The sequence below is a fragment of the Chanos chanos genome, chromosome 16, assembly GCF_902362185.1.
Source record: "Chanos chanos chromosome 16, fChaCha1.1, whole genome shotgun sequence".
NCBI lineage: Eukaryota > Metazoa > Chordata > Actinopteri > Gonorynchiformes > Chanidae > Chanos > Chanos chanos.
This window is the reverse complement of record NC_044510.1, coordinates 11,755,206-11,768,591: the sequence shown is the minus strand read 5'-3', so window position 1 is coordinate 11,768,591 and position 13,386 is coordinate 11,755,206. Positions and strand designations below refer to the sequence as shown.

The 13,386-nt window shown below is 41.3% G+C and overlaps 2 protein-coding genes across 3 annotated transcripts; both read left to right on the top strand.

Annotated features, from left to right (window-relative positions):
* Positions 1 to 287: 287 nt before the first annotated feature.
* Positions 288 to 3,549, top strand: LOC115829122 (keratin, type I cytoskeletal 13-like). 2 transcript variants are annotated; one of them, XM_030793170.1, is made up of 7 exons: positions 288 to 680; positions 1,115 to 1,197; positions 1,354 to 1,510; positions 2,416 to 2,577; positions 2,679 to 2,804; positions 2,895 to 3,115; positions 3,459 to 3,549. In XM_030793170.1, the coding sequence occupies exons 1-7, from the start codon at positions 288 to 290 to the stop codon at positions 3,547 to 3,549; spliced, it is 1,233 nt and encodes a 410-aa protein (XP_030649030.1). The 2 variants fall into 2 exon arrangements, with proteins under 2 accessions (XP_030649030.1, XP_030649029.1); XM_030793169.1 differs by having other exon boundaries at positions 3,456 to 3,549.
* A 4,235-nt stretch (positions 3,550 to 7,784) lies between these two features.
* On the top strand, positions 7,785 to 10,454 carry LOC115829115 (keratin, type I cytoskeletal 13-like). Its single transcript, XM_030793156.1, has 6 exons — positions 7,785 to 8,090; positions 9,008 to 9,090; positions 9,259 to 9,415; positions 9,751 to 9,912; positions 10,014 to 10,139; positions 10,230 to 10,454. The coding sequence occupies exons 1-6, from the start codon at positions 7,785 to 7,787 to the stop codon at positions 10,452 to 10,454; spliced, it is 1,059 nt and encodes a 352-aa protein (XP_030649016.1).
* Positions 10,455 to 13,386: the final 2,932 nt, after the last annotated feature.

Here is a 13,386-nt window from a genome sequence, read left to right as displayed (position 1 = left end):
GACACCTGTCTGTCCATTTGACAGTCCACTCTCAGATGGATTAAGATTCCACTCATTGTTTTACTGACCCCTAACCACATACATACGTGGTGTCTGTCAGTACAGGGTTTTTTTTTTTGACCAGAAGTATTTGCCTCAGGGAATGGGGGAAGGGAACTTCACTGTTGTCCAACCTGGTCACTCTCTGTCTCCTCCCTCAATTTTGACATAAAAGGACCCTCAGCAGACCTCTCTTCACTCATTCCTCTCCAGCCAGAGACAGAGTAAGACAGCAAGCCTTCTTCACCATGGCAACCACCTTCTCCAACCGTAGGATGTCTTCTGGAGGTTCCATGATTGGTGGAACTCTCGGTGGGGGCAGACGCATCAGCTCCATGCATGCTGGCAGTGTGTATGGAGGTGCAGGAGGCTCTGGAGTGAGGATCTCCACTGCCAGTTCCCTAGGCAGCTCTGCTGGTGGCTTCAACCTGAGCGATGCTCTGGATGTCACTACAAACGAGAAGTCTACCATGCAGAACCTCAATGATCGTCTTGCCAGCTACCTGGAGAAGGTCCGTTCCTTGGAGAATGCCAACGCTGATCTGGAGCTGAAAATCCGGCAGTTCCTGGATAAGCAGATCCAGCCTGCTGCTCGTGACTACTCTGCCTTCCAGGCTATCATCAGTGACCTTGAGGGACAGGTAAGCTACCTGAGACATGAGGAATACATGAGTATTTCCAATACTAGGATCAATCTCTGACTTCTGTAAATATCAGCTATAACTTTGAAGAACATTGTTGAACTTGAGCTAGAAGATGACTTGATTTCTGTAACTCAGTTGTCCACAAGGTCACCCTTACAAACACATGCATATGTGCAAGTATTCAACTATACAGTTAGAAAAAAGCATACATTATGGTGTATGAACTTCATGGAATTTTCTGCTAACATAAAATTTGCACAAATTTGCAGCTCACAGGTAGTTTCATCAAAATTAGTGTAAGGACCAAAAAAGTTTCACACAATTCATGACACCTCTTTACCAAGGGAGTAACATTGGAATAAGATAAATTCTACAGAGAGATTTACATAGAGGCTGTCAATTTTTAATGGACTGCCATATGTATCCCTCAGATCCAGACTGCCACTGCTGTGAACGGTGGAATCTACCTTAGCATCGACAACGCTAAACTGACTGCCGATGACTTCCGACTCAAGTCAGTGCTTCAAAAAAACCTTTTTCTCCAAAGCAGTCTAGCATTAAATTAAAGCACTGCTTTAATTAATATATCATAAAATTAATATACTAAATCCTCCTACATCAACAGAGCAACATTTTCCTCTGTGTTTCCAATGCTTGAATCCTGTCTCAGGTATGAGAATGAGCTGGCCATCAGGAAGTCTGTGGAAGCAGATATTGCTGGGCTGAAAAGAGTACTGGAGGAGCTGAATATTTCAAGGTCTGATTTGGAAATGCAGATTGAGGGACTGAGAGAGGAGCTGATCCACCTTAAGAGGAACCATGATGAGGTATGATCCAATGTTGTGAATCTGATGTTGGTCTGTTTATGATATCTTGATGTGAATTATTCACAAAACTTGTCTTAAAACTCCACTAAAGACCAACAGAAATCTTAGTTAAAGGCTGAGGGTAAGAATGTGTTATAAAACCCTGTAGAGTGACTCTTAGCAAAGAGTAGGTGTGAACCCCAAAATTTCAAAAAAAGTGCATCATTAACCACACTCCATTTCCATAGTATAAGCCAGAAGAACTACAAAAGAAGTGGGCTTTTTTCATGATGTTAACCTAAGGGTGAATACATATGTTTGACTTCATAAAAAATTAAGTAGCCTATATTTAATAAGCTTTAGTCTCAACAATAACAGGTTGAATGCCACACCTACACACGAGATTACCTTGTCATTGACCTGGTACCTTTTTATAAGCTCTGCACCATCAGTTCTAGCACATGTTTCCAACCATGGAAAGTGCATTGTGGATGTCTCCTGGCTCAGTGCTGCCATCTTTTGGTACTCTTAGCAGTATGGGACACATCTGAGGCACCATTAAATACTCTGGGAGTTTCTTGAGAGTATTCCTATGACTAAAGAATCATTATACGTTGTTCTACATGCCAACCCTGCAGTTTTTTTAATGGCCCTTCAGTGCGTACCAAACAATGCCAGTCAGGTGTCAGATATTAGTTTAAATTTATCTATTTGTATTTAGTTTATCTGTGATGGCTGGCATTTGTCTTAGAGTGTGACCTTACTAAACAATCCAACAAATGGAAGAAATCTGAACATTTTAATGCCAGTGAGAGAACACTAGTATTTGTGTTCATTCGTTTTGTTGTTGTTGTTGTTGTTGTTTGTTAAGCAGTGGTAGCATACCTTAGAGCTAATAAATGCTAATGATGTCCCTCTTTCTCCAGGAGCTCTTGGCTGTACGAGCTCAAATGAGTGGCCAGGTAAACGTGGAAGTGGATGCTGCACCACAGGAAGACCTCACCAAAGTCATGGCTGATATCCGCCAGCACTACGAGACAGTTGCCGACAAGAACCGCAGAGATCTTGAATCCTGGTTCCAAGCTAAGGTAGGACTGTGTTTGAGTACCTGCAAATGTACTGGTCTAAAATGATCAAATGTCTCAATCAATTCCCCTCATCATATCCAACTGAACTGCTCTCCCCACAGACAGAAGCACTGAATAAAGAAGTTGCTGTCAGCACAGAAACCCTGCAGTCATCCAGGTCGGAGATCAGCGAAGTAAAACGCACACTCCAAAGTCTTCAGATAGAGCTGCAATCTCTGCTAAGTTTGGTGAGAAGAAACCCATGTTCCTTCTAAAATATATATTTTTTTTTTCACTCTTAACTTTGCCTAATCTAATAACTCTCCTCTGACTTCTAGAAAGCATCTCTGGAGGATACCTTGGGAGACACTCAGAGCCGCTATTCTAGCATGTTGTCTGGCTACCAGATGCAGGTGACCAGCCTGGAGGATCAGTTAATGCAGCTTCGTGCTGATCTGGAGCGCCAGGGTCAAGACTTCAAGACGCTATTGGACATCAAGACCAGACTTGAGCTGGAAATTGCTGAGTACAGGAGGCTTTTGGAAGGGGAACTTGCCAGGTGAGACTAACAAGAAAATGGGGTTTTAGTGTAGCTATGACATCAACATGAGGTGATGTTAACACATTCAGATGGCAGAAGTTTTCCTCAAAGGCTAGAGTACAAGTTTTGCCTTCGCAGATTAAAAAAAAAACAAAACAGTAATTAAATTACACAGTTATCATCTCCATTGTTGTCCTGTTACTGTTGCCTGTCACTACCTATTTTAGAGCAAGGACAAGGGCTTCTTGATTTATTACTGTAATAGATACACTTCATTCACCATGAAAATCACAAATGCTGATATTTGAATTATCATTGTTTGAAGCCAGCAGGTTAACAATGGTTTTTATTCTTACAGCAGCACCACAACCACCACCACACGCAAGGTAGTGATTGTCACACAGGAAGTTGTGGATGGAGAAATGGTCTCAACATCCTCAACTTCAGCCTAAAGTAAAACCAAATGAGAAAGAAACCTGAATATCCTAAAGTTGAGAACAAAAGCAAACCCTCTGATGTTCATCCACTCATCTCAGAGAGACCAATAAAATCAAACATTGGCATGTACTAAGAGCCTCCTCTTCTTTATTTTATGAAAGTTCAGGGATTTATCCAACATCATGAAATGAATCCAGCACAATCAGCTCATAACAAATGACTTGATTAAATTTGAGCCATGTTTTTTACCAGAGGAAACAAGCAACAGATTAGCTGTTCTGAAATATAAGTCTTCAAAAGAGGATGCGAGAACAAGAGATTTTAAACATTTTAAAATACTGTTTATTCCTTTGCAGTGAATAATTGCTTTAGGCTAAAATGGAATCTGAAACATCACATACCACATTCTTAACACATCAAATACTTGCATTTACAAGTTGTGAGGTCGGTTTTTAGTTTTGTTTAAAATACATCTGAACTGAATCAAAGACAGATAGTCTTGTGTTGCATGGGAATAAAATCCCCATGCTTGCTTGTGGGTGTGTTTGGCTCCACCTGCTGAGAATGACTTAATGCATGTGTCTGTTTTATGGTTACAAAATTATTTAGTGAGAAAAGCATCACAATGAATTGCCTGCTCTACAAACAGCAAATGTGAAAGTACAGTCTAATAATTGTAAATGACTACTGAAATAAATGTATAATACGTGGGAATGTTGAAAAATTAACTTTTAGGGATAGGGAAGTGATGCCATTACTTATATTAGAGGTTTTGATTGATTTATAGTATAATATAGTCCATCACTCAGGGTCTAGGATGGTCACAGTTTAACCAGTTATGTCATGGCCTCAATAAAGGTCGAGTAATTAACTGAGCTTTTATGCTCAGTGCAATATAATGTATATTCCGCTTTCCTATCACGGGGTAACAGTAAATGAGAAGTTCTGATATTGTCTAGGTCTTTATATATAATAAAAAAAAATCTGCCATCGAAACAAAAAAGTACCCAGTAGAAACATTGAATTAAGAAGTTTTTCACACAGAGGGGTACTACTAGCTTGTGGTGGTAGGCCTAGTCCTCACAAAAATACCCTCATTGCCTTATGGACAGCACAGGAGTATAAAAAGCTAAGGGAGTGAACCTTGAAAAAAAATTACAGGGGTGGTTCTCTATATGCAGCTCATAAGGAGATTCCTTGGCATCCTGTGCAAACTTGGTCCAGTCCCAGACATGTTGAATATGTCCTTCCTCTGGAGCAAAGCAGCTATATTGAGGAAATAGAGGTGAAAGGCGAACAAGTCACTATTCACACGTGCAATTAAAGAAAATATGGTTTTCATGGTTAAATGAAACCCAGCAGTTAAGATGCTCAGTTGTACAAAGCAGATATATTAAATACAGTAGAAATGTATTATTATCGTTCACAATAAAATACCTTTATTAGAAAATAAAACCAAGCATGGAAAAAACAAGGAGACAGACAAACCAGGCAGCACACTAGGACACAGTAGGGGAGTGATGAGTGAGGGTGAAAGAGAGAGAAAAAGCAACCGACTTACCAACACACCACCGCACACGATCACACACTATACGTCCTGACTCACTACAAGTGAGGTGACTCACACATGCACCCCAACTGCACCCCAACTGTGTCCCGTGACGCTGCCCGGAGGGAAGAAATAAGAGACAGACTCCGAAATACAAGGGGAACGGAATGTTAATCATACCAGTCATCAAAACCAATTGGTGCTATGATGACCTTAAAATAAAACAAAGAACAGTCAACAATCATTATTTAAAACCGAAAGCAAAATGTTCTAAACAAAACGCTATGCACCTACTGCGATGGACCAGTGACACGCTGACCATGTGAGGCAATCCAGCCAGCTGATCACGAGCTCCATCAACAATCGTCAAACCGGGCACGCTCTGGTCACTGCTTACTTCCTGATACCACATTCCTACACAACACCACCTACATGTTAACCATGCTTCACAAGAAGAGCCAGAGCGTAAACACACACACACACCCACGCACATGGACACGGACACGGACACGGACACGGACACATACCTTCCAAAACACTACTCACCCAGCTCACAGCCCAAATCCCAAACAAAACCGCAGCAATGGTGTAAAAGGAAACCTGAAGTGGCTGCCTTCCACACCTCTCTTGTAGAGTTGGCCAAATTAGTCTAAATTGGAAGTGTCACGTTATATTTTTCCCCTGGGTCCCAGTGACCCCTGGTTACATTTGCTTGGACCCGATAGCACAATCATACGATTAGGAGAGGTAGTTCCAAGTTATAAGTCTGCCTAAAATGGTGTACATGGAAAGCAGATCTCTCTTGATAGTGTGAGGAGTTTTTAGGCTTCACGGGTCAGCTACTGCCTGCCTCAGGCTGAGTAGCCCCCGACCAGTAAAGTCCTGGCCTGCTGTACCTGTCCTCTTTAAAACTTTGCATTGCGTTAGACCAAATTTTGAGAAGCAGATGTACAATGGCTTGCCTGTGACACACGAGTAGAAGAAATCTCCCTCACTCTGATGACTGGGCACCTGAAATGTCCAAATGATGAGGCCAGGTTTTGAAAACCAGGATCTCATGAGGTGATCCGGCAATAGAAAAACAGCAAGATCAGATCAGTAGTAGGGCAAATTCAATATAGACACTGCTAACTGCTCAATAATGAACCGCTGAAAGAGCTAAACCACATGGTTTTGGCACAGAGGATCGCAGTTTGTGCTGTTTTGGATTTGTTGTCCTCAGCCTCCTTCAATGTACGTACCACTGGGTTGGAGCTCATTATATGCTTGAAGGTTTACACCAACATTGGCTAAGGCAACACTGGAAACAGCTATGTGCTGGCTCTTTCTGTATACCCAGAGGAAATGGACAAATTTTGGAAAGGCCCTTGGAGTGCAGTCAGCTCACATCTAGCCAATGAACAACTTTTTACCACTGGTTTTAATGTGTATGCTGGATCAGACCACTATTCATGGCCTGCCTGCCTCAGTCACCATGGTATTGATGAATGAAATGAAAACTGACAAGGACTGATAGAATTCTGCTCCCAAAACCACTTTCCAAAATGGTTGCAGGTCAAATGTTACAAAAGACATCCCATAATTTAAAAATGGCAAACCTATTGCCAACAGGAATAGGGAACTAAAAAAGATGGGTGGAACATTATTCAGAAGTGTATGGTCAAGAAAAACCAACTGACCCAGCTCTCAACAACCTTAGCTATGTTGCTCAAACATATGTCACTTCAGCCATGAATGTAACCGCCAGCGTGGATGTACAGGCCTATGGTATTCAGGCATAATTTGACACAGGCTTTATTTAGCCCACAAAATGTGTCCTCTGTTTTATCTTTAACAATACCATCTTTATTGTGACTTTAGAGGGATCTCTTAAGTATTAGACATCCAAAGGAAAAAAGTAAGCCATCTTTCAATTCCCCTTAAGCAATTTGGAAAGTACCTGGTTCTGGGGCTCTTCCACAGTATCAGAAATGTTCAGTATCAGAACTAAACACTCCCTGATGAGAATAAGTCAATTATATCAGCTTGACTGAATATAAAGTTTGCTAATTAATAGTTCATGAAGGTCCTTGGGAAATGACCATAGATAGCTGATTACAAATCAATGAAACATTTCGCAGTGATACATGATCTGAGAGGAAGATGGTCACTGGATGAAAAAAGGTGTCTCTTCTGGAGGTAACATTCTTGAGCTGCAACGGATTCCATTAGGTAATTAACTCACCTCTCCTGATCATGCAGTTCACCTAGGTGAATGAATACCCACTGTTTCATCAAATTCCAAACAACAGCTAAGAAAAACTCAAGGCCATAATACCTGTCTGTCCACCAATCATTTGACAGTCCACTCTCAACTCCCTTCTCTTTTTGGGTGTGTTTGTGGGGGGTGGGGGTTTACACACATTCTTTAGCTGTCCCTTAAACCAGTTATTGCATGGTTTCTATCAGCACAGGTTTTTCTTGACCAGAGCCACCGGCCTGAAGGACTGGGGGAAGGGATCCTCCCTGTTATCCAGCTCGGTCACTCTCCATGTCCTCCCTCATTTTTCACATAAAAGGACCCTCAGCGGTCCTCTCTTCACTCATTCCTCTCCAGCCAGAGACAGAGCAAGACAGCAAGCCTTCTCCACCTTCTCCAACCGTAAGATGTCTTCTGGAGGTTCCATGATTGGTCTCGGTGGGGGCAGACGCATCAGCTCCATGCATGCTGGCAGTGTGTATGGAGGTGCAGGAGGCTCTGGAGTGAGGATCTCCACCTGCAGTTCCCTGGGAAGCTCTGCAGGTGGCTTCAACCTGAGCAATGCCCTGGATGTCACTACAAACGAGAAGTCTTGCATGCAGAACCTCAATGATCGTCTTGCCAGCTACCTGGAGAAGGTCCGTTCCCTGGAGAAGGCCAACGCTGATCTGGAGCTGAACATCCGGCAGTTCCTGGATAAGCAGATCCAACCTGCTGCTCGTGACTACTCTGCGTTCCAGGCTATCATCAGTGACCTTCAGGGACAGGTAAGCTACCTGAGACATGACAAACTGCCAATGAGAAAAATGGGATTTATTAGAAAGATCTAATGGTATAGTCTGAATTTCTGAGTGTCTGAGTGTCCGTCTTCCATCGGCTTCAACAACAACTACTTTGAAGTACGTTGTTGAAGCTTGCCTGTCACTTCACACTGGCCCTTACTGTCTGACACATTGTTGTCTGTAGAGTTCCACTCATGCACACATTACTGGTGCAAACATTCAAATACAGTTACAAGAAATACACTTTAAAGAGCCTGCATTTTATGACATGTTCTGCTTGAGTAAAGTTTGCATTAAAATCCAGAAAGGATGTAAAATGAACTGAGAGTAATTCAGCAGGAATTATTATCATGGATCTTGTTCTCTTTTCGTCTGATGTAACTCTATAGAGTACATCAGTCCAATACACTGTGGAAAACATGGTAGTTTCTAAAGTGCCTGGTATGTGCAAATCTGATTACATGGACTGTATAGGGAAAATATGACAGCTACTGGAGCATTACTGGGCACAAGCTTTTTTATGTGTAGGACTTAAATGATCATTACTGGCTGCTGCTTTTTTGTTTTCCATGTCTTCTAGTTTCTCTCATCAGAATGCAAGCCATCCCTACCACACGCACACACAAAAAAACAATCTTTTGTCCTCTGTTCAAAGGAAAGATATAAACTTCCACACTGCTCCAATCTCTTTCAAATACATGGCAACAGATAACCTCAAACTGCCTTTCATGAGAAAATTTACAGCTCACTGGTTGTTCTATCAAAATCGGTGTGGGGAAACACTTTAATGGAGCTCATCACACCTTCCTTCAGGGGAACTGATGATGGAATAAGATATGTTGTACGGAGAGATTTACATGAAGGGCATCACTGTTTAATGGTCCGTCATACTTGTTCCTCAGATCCAGAGTGCCACTCGACTGAACAGTGGAATCTACCTTAGCATCGATAATGCTAAGCTGGCCGCTGATGACTTCAGGATGAAGTGAGTATTTCTGAGCATGTTCTTGCTCCAAAACAGTATAGTGTTACAAACACGGAGGCCATTCATATATTCTACTATTGTCATGCTAAATTGTTATTTTCCATCATTTCCATTGTATCACTCCAGCAATGTTTTTACTGTAATTCAAATATTTAAATCCGATCTCAGGTATGAGAATGAGCTGGCCATCAGGAAGTCTGTGGAAGCAGATATTGCTGGGCTGAGAAGAATACTGGATGACTTGACAATTTCAAGGTCTAACTTAGAGATGGAGATTGAAAGACTGAGAGAGGAGTTGATCCACCTTAAGAGGAACCATGATGAGGTATGATCTAATGTTGTGAATGTGGCGGTGGTCTTTTTAAGTTAGCTATCTGAGTTGTCACAATGTTTCCAAATGGCTTATATACCCATTTGACCAATGGGCCTCTGAAGCTGCTATGTTGGTTAAATTGTTAACAAACACAAACAAAGTAATGTGTTAGGTTGATGCACACAGTTTGTTTGTGATGGCTGGTATTTAGAGTGTGACATGTTAGCAAACTAAAAACTTCAACTAAAAAAGTAAATATTCCAAAACAAATGGAGAAGGGCAAAAGGTTCTTTCATTGTGAAATTACCATAGATCTTGCCCACCTTGATGATTCTTTAATTTTCCAGGAGCTCTTGGCTCTGCAGGCTAAGATGGGTGGCCAGGTAAACGTGGAAGTGGATGCTGCACCACAGGAAGACCTCACCAAAGTCATGGCTGATATCCGCCAGCACTACGAGACAGTTGCTGACAAGAACCGCAGAGATCTTGAATCCTGGTTCCAAGCTAAGGTAGGACTGTGTTTGAGTACCTGCAAATGTACTGGTCTAAAATGATCAAATGTCTCAATCAATTCCCCTCATCATATCCAACTGAACTGCTCTCCCCACAGACAGAAGCACTGAATAAAGAAGTTGCTGTCAGCACAGAAACCCTGCAGTCATCCAGGTCGGAGATCAGTGATGTCCGAAGCACATTCCAAAGTCTTCAAATAGAGCTGCAATCTCTGCTTAGTTTGGTGAGAAGAAATCCATGTTCTCTTTAAAATATTTTTTATTTTCTTCACTCCTAACCTTGCCTAATCTAATAACTCTCCTCTGACTTCTAGAAAGCATCTCTGGAGGATACCTTGGGAGACACTCAGAGCCGCTACTCTAGCATGTTGTCTGGCTACCAGATGCAGGTGACCAGCCTGGAGGATCAGTTAATGCAGCTTCGTGCTGATCTGGAGCGCCAGGGTCAAGACTTCAAGATGCTATTGGACATCAAGACCAGACTTGAGCTGGAAATTGCTGAGTACAGGAGGCTTTTGGATGGGGAATTTGCCAGGTGAGACTAACAAGAAAATGGGGTTTTAGTGTAGCTATGACATCAACATGAGGTGATGTTAACACATTCAGATGGCAGAAGTTTTCCTCAAAGGCTAGAGTACAAGTTTTGCTTTTGCAGATTAAAAAAAAAGCAGTAATTAAATTACACAGTTATCATCTCCATTGTTGTCCTGTTACTGTTGCCTGTCACTACCTATTTTAGAGCAAGGACAAGGGCTTCTTGATTTATTACTGTAATAGATACACTTCATTCACCATGAAAATCACAAATGCTGATATTTGAATTATCATTGTTTGAAGCCAGCAGGTTAACAATGGTTTTTATTCTTACAGCAGCACCAGAACCACCACCACACGCAAGGTAGTGATTGTCACACAGGAAGTTGTGGACGGAGAAGTGGTCTCAACATCCTCAACTTCAGCCTAAAGTAAAACCAAATGAGAAAGAAACCTGAATATCCTAAAGCTGAGAACAAAAGCAAACCCTCTGATGTTCATCCACTCATCTCAGAGAGACCAATAAAATCAAACATTGGCATGTACTAAGAGCCTCCTCTTCTTTATTTTATGAAAGTTCAGGGATTTATCCAACATCATGAAATGAATCCAGCACAATCAGCTCATAACAAATGACTTGATTAAATTTGAGCCATGTTTTTTACCAGAGGAAACAAGCAACAGATTAGCTGTTCTGAAATATAAGTCTTCAAAAGAGGATGCGAGTACAAGAGATTATAAACATTTTAAAATACTGTTTATTCCTTTGCTGTGAATAATTGCTTTAGGCCAAAATGGAATCTGAAACATCACATACCACTTTCTTAACACATCAAATACTTATTGCATTTACAAGTTGTGAGGTCGGTTTTTAGTTTTGTTTAAAATACATCTGAACTGAATCAAAGACAGATAGTCTTATGTGTTGCATGGGAATAAAATCCCCATGCTTGCTTGTGGGTGTGTTTGGCTCCACCTGCTGAGAGTGACTTAATGCATGTGTCTGTTTTATGGTTACAAAATTATTTAGTGAGAAAAGCATCACAATGAATTGCCTGCTCTACAAACAGCAAATGTGAAAGTACAGTCTAATTACTGTAAATGACTACTGAAATAAATGTATAATAAACCTTTATTAACCTTTATGCATAGGGAAGTGATGGCATGAAACATCACTCATATTACAGAGGCTTTGGTTGATTTATAGTATAATATAGTACATCATTCAGGTCCTATAATGGTCACAGTTTAACCAGTTATGTCAAGTTTTTAAAATCAAACCACTTGGTGATCTCACAAACTTACAAATCTTACCCTTGACATATCCTTGGCAATTTCACAATTGTGATTTGATGATAATTCTTAATGTTCAATCTTGGCATATAACTGATGAGGAAAAGCATACAGTTGCTGGTTAAGCAACATCAAGTGCATCAATACACAGCTCATTGGTTCATTTAAAAAAAAAAAAAAGAAAGAAAAAAAAGGAGGATCTTAAAAAAAAAGAAGTTGGATTGTGTGACGGCAGAGATTTTGTAAGCAAACAGTGGTCAAACATTGTGCTTAAATATTAAATATTAAATATTAAATACAGTGTTTTTGCTTGCAAAGGACATTATTCTCCAAGTATAGACTCTATAGTTGTTGGCAATGCAACCAAACCAGGATAAGTGAAACTCTGAACGAAAACTCTGCAGGATAAAATGGCAATGTGCTTTGCTTGACTACAAAGAGGGGTACCATTATCTTCTGGTGGTAGGTCTAGCCCTCACAAAAATACCCTCATTGCCCTGTAGACAGCACGGGAGCGTAAAAAACCTAAGGGAGTGAACCAGTTCTCTATGTGCAGTTCATAAGGAGATTTTTCTCTTTTGGCATCCTGTGCAAACTTGGTCCAGTTTCAGACATGCTGAATATGTCCTTCCTCCGGAGCAAAGCAGCTATGTTGAGGAGGTGGAGGTGAAAGGCGAACAAGTCAGTAGTTCCATAACCACCGCTCAGGCAAGACAGCCCAGACTCAAACCCAGTAACTCACCAGGCAACTGCAGCTTCATGAATATGGAAGGGACACCACATCTTTTTGTAACCCGGTAACGGGTCAAACTAAACTCGCAAGTGCAATTAAAGAAAATATGGTTTTCATGGTTAAATGAAAACCAGCAGTTAAGAAGCTCAGTTGTACAAAGCAGATAAATTAAATACAGTAGAAGTGTATTATGATCGTTCAAAATAAAATACCTTTATTAGAAAATAAAACCAAATCAAGCATGGAAAGAAGAAGGAGACAGACAGACCAGACAGCACACTAGGACACAGTAGGGGAGTGATGAGTGAGGGCGAAAGAGAGAGAAAAAGCAACCAACTTACCAACACACCACCACATACGATCACACACTATACTTTGTGACTAACTGCGAGGCAATCCAGCCAGCTGATCACGAGCTCCGTCGACAATCGTCAAACCGGGCTCGCAAGAATCGAATTAATAACTCTGGTCACTGCTTACTTCCTGATACCGCATTCCTACACACCACCACCTACATGTTAACCATGCTTCACAAGAAGAGCCAGAGCGTAAACACACACACACGCCCACGCACATGGACACGGACATGGACACGGACACGGACACGGACACATACCTTCCAAAACACTACTCACCCAGCTCACAGCCCAAATCCCAAACAAAAACCACAGCAATGATGTAAAAGGAAACCTGAAGTGGATGCCTTCCACACCTCTCTTATAGAGTTGGCCAAATAAGTCTAAATTGGAAGTGTCACGTTATATTTTTCCCCTGGGTCCCAGTGACCCCTGGTTACATTTGCTTGGACCCGATAGCATATGATTCGGAGAGGTAGTTCCAAGTTATAAGTCTGCCTAAAATGGTGTACATGGAAAGCAGATCTCTCTTGATAGTGTGAGGAGTTTTTAGGC